Below are 3,401 nucleotides of genomic sequence, written 5' to 3'. Positions count from 1 at the left end.
AGCACTTGCAAAGCTAAGGAAGAACAAGTGTATGTTTGGGGGCCAAACCTGGGATACTTAAGCTCTTGACTAAAAACACACACACACACACACACACAAATCCCTTTAGAATAAAAGCAAACGACCAAAAAGCTGACAAAGAGCAATTGTTCAAAGTTATCAATATAATAAAATTAAATTTAAAAACTTGTCAAAGTCATAGATATTTTTAAGAAGTTTTATTTGCACTAAAGAGCAAATTTTGACGGAATGCTAGTCCTCAAGCTGTTCTGCCCCCCACTTCCAAATGAGTAGTTTCTCTTCTTGTCCTTTTAGTTGGTTTTCTCTTGCTTCATGGCAGTTTACCTTCATCTAACACACAGACATATTATTTGTTCGTAAATTCCAAGGTGATGTTCCAAACTTGTTCTGATTTTTTTTCACTATCAATTCCTAATTAAGTGTGTCAAAACAAAACATACTCAGAGTCCACCAGCTGTCTCCCATTCAAAATGACTGTGCCCTATCTGAATTTCCTCGTGACAACCAAACAGCACATTGATGATAATATTTTTAAACGGTTCCCCCCCCCCCGCACGTCTTTTCCTGCTTTAAAATGGTAATTATGGTGGCTTAGCGGTAGCTTCCATCTATCACCCTTCTGCTTATTAAGGAAATTTTAGAAACAACATAACTAAGTAGTAAAGAAGAGGGGCTTAGGGGAGAATACTAAGCGGTAGCCTCAATGGGGCATTCCCGGGCTAAATGTCCAGGCTCACCACAGCGGTAGCAGTTGACTTCGTTTGCCTTGCTGCAGTTCACCGCCATGTGGCCATTCTCACCACATCTGTAGCACTTGATTTGGGTGCAGTCTTTTTGGATGTGCCCAAGTTCGCCGCAATTGTAGCATTTTTGCTCTTCCTGCCGGTCGCACTCACGAGCCAAATGACCAGGTCGGCTGCAGATGTAACAGCACTGCTCCCTCTCTCGTTTCGGCTGGGTACAGTCTTTAGCGATGTGACCTCTTTTCCCGCAGTTGTAGCAGGAGTCCTGGAGAAGAACACAGTCCTTAGCGTAATGTCCAGTTTCGCCACAGCGAAAGCAGATGTCGGACTGGCTGGCGGAGCTACATTGAGGACCTTTGCCACGACTTCTTGGTGTTCGCCCTCGAGTTCCACCCTTAGGACAATCCCGGGCCCAGTGGCCAGGGCGTCCACACTTGAAGCAGCTTTTACTGCTCATGGCTACGGTGAGATCTTCCGGTGAGCAGGCCCTCACACCGCCGCCACGGAGCCCCGAGACTGCCCTCCTAGATGTCTTCCATGGAAATGGCGGGCTTTCCTAGTTGGCTTCTATGACGTTGCATGAGCTTTGCACACGACTTCAATGGCCTGGCGTCAGAGGCATTTTGGTGTCTGTGCGTGCGTGCATGTGTGTGTGTGTGTGTGTGTGTGTGCGTGTGTGTGTGTGTGTGTGTGTTTACTTTTATTTTAATTTAGTTTAGTTTGGTTTAGTTTTAGTTTTCCCAGACATCCTAACATCATCTCATCACCTACTCCAGTTTGGTCTTAAACTCAAGATCCTTTTGCCTTGGCCTCAGGAGCACTGGGACTTTAGATAAATACCACTGACTACATGGCCCTAACCTTTTTTGTTGCTGGTGATGGTTTTTAACACTTGTGTTGTTAAATTTGAGTCTGAATCCCTTTCTGTTCAGAAATTCTGATCTGTAGAATGTTTCATAATTTAGTTATTCTCTCTTTATGTGATGGTACAGGCCTGTGATCCCAGGCTCAGGAGGTCTGCACAACATTGTGAGTTCTACACCAGCCTTGGGTACATAAGAAAACTTGATTACTTACTGGATCACAGAGAAAGTTATCTCCTTACATCCTGTGTTATTTTAATTAATTAATTATTTCGAGGCAGTGTCTTGCTGTGTAGCTCTGGATTACCTGGAACTCACTATTTTCCACAAACAGGCCTCAAAATTGGTGGAACCCTCCTGCCTTAGCCTCCTGAGTACTGTGTTTACTCATGTATGCTATATCCAGCTTCGATCACTAGTGTGTGTTTTTAAATAAGTTATGTTTATAAAAATAGTAGGTCCACTTGCCTTGCATATACAGATCTTATATTCCATCTCCAGTGCTGATAACAACAAATCAGAGAGATAGGTATTTTTCACTTGTTTATTTGGTTTTATTTTTCAAGACAGGGTTTCTCTGTGTAGCCCTGGTCATCCTGAAACTAACTCTGTAGAGCAGCTTGGCCTCAGACTCACAGAGATCCTCTTGCCTCTGCCTCCCGAGTGCTGGGATTAAAAACCTACAGTGAAATTTGCTCACAATTTAGCACGTTTTATGTTTTGATGGTGCAAACTTAACTTTCCATTTGGTAGGAATGGGGGGCAGTTTCAAGTAGCCCAGCTTGACTTGAGATAACTCAGGATAAATTTCTGATCCACCCGCCTATACCTACAAAGTACTAGGATTATACAAGTGGGCTGCCATTGCTGATTTAATCTTAACTTTTACCATAAAAACACTATTTATATTATTAAAGAACAAAATTGAAGCATTCAATATAAAAACAATGCTATTGCTTGGAAAATAAAAGCAATTAAGAGGAGTTGAGTATACAGCTGACCTGTATAGCACTTTCTTAGGCCATGGGTCTGATCCCAACCAGAACAAAATGTTTATAAATGCATTCAACTATTGGATTTATTTTCACATAGATGTTTTCCAAATTGTTTATATGTTGTACATGTCAACAAATACAGAATTGTTAGGGCTAAGAATTGTTAGCTGTCTTTTTTCTTTCTTTCTTTTCTTTTCTTTTTTTTTTTTTTCGAGACAGGGTTTTTCTGTGGCTTTGGAGCCTGTCCTGGCACTAGCTCTTATAGACCAGACTGGTCTCGAACTCACAGAGATCTGCCTGCCTCTGCCTCCCAAGTGCTGGGATTAAAGGCGTGTGCCACCACCACCCGGCGAATATAGCTGTGGCTGTCTTATTTTTCTCTTTTATTGTTTGTTTTTGTGAAGGGTCTCGTGTAGTTGAAGGTGGCCTTCAACTTTATCCTCCTGTTGGTGCCTCCCAGTGCTGGGATTATAGGCATGTGATACCACACTCACTTTTACTTTTAATGTGTGTGTGTGTGTGTGTGTGTGTGTGTGTGTGTGAGAGAGAGAGAGAGAGAGAGAGAGAAGAGAGAGAGAGAGAGAGAGAGAGAGAGAGAGAGAGAGAGAGAGATATGCAGGTGGTCTAACGTGGGCTCTCACACATGTTAGGGAAAGCACTCTACCACTGGGCTATATCCAGCCCTAATGGTCTCTCTCTTCTTTGGTGTTTTACTAGATTGTGTGGCTAGAGCTAGTTTCTTTTTTTTTTTTTTTAAATATTTATTTATTTATTCTGTC

The 3,401-nt window shown here is 42.3% G+C and overlaps 1 protein-coding gene across 1 annotated transcript; it reads right to left on the bottom strand.

Annotated features, from left to right (window-relative positions):
* Positions 1-311: 311 nt before the first annotated feature.
* Zcchc13 (zinc finger CCHC-type containing 13) lies at positions 312-1,258 on the bottom strand. The gene has a single exon (XM_050127328.1). It carries the CDS (start codon positions 1,219-1,221, stop codon positions 709-711), a length of 513 nt encoding a protein of 170 aa, XP_049983285.1. The 5' UTR covers positions 1,222-1,258; the 3' UTR covers positions 312-708.
* Between the last annotated feature and the right edge of the window lie 2,143 nt (positions 1,259-3,401).

The sequence above is a fragment of the Alexandromys fortis genome, unplaced genomic scaffold (assembly GCF_014885135.2).
Source record: "Alexandromys fortis isolate MF-2015 unplaced genomic scaffold, M_Fortis_MF-2015_v1.1 scaffold_266, whole genome shotgun sequence".
NCBI lineage: Eukaryota > Metazoa > Chordata > Mammalia > Rodentia > Cricetidae > Alexandromys > Alexandromys fortis.
This window is presented reverse-complemented; position numbering and strand designations above follow the sequence as displayed.

Bases quoted from the DNA above. Each gene is read 5' to 3' on its own strand.
- Zcchc13 (XM_050127328.1), bottom strand. From the start codon at position 1,221: ATGAGCAGTAAAAGCTGCTTCAAGTGTGGACGCCCTGGCCACTGGGCC.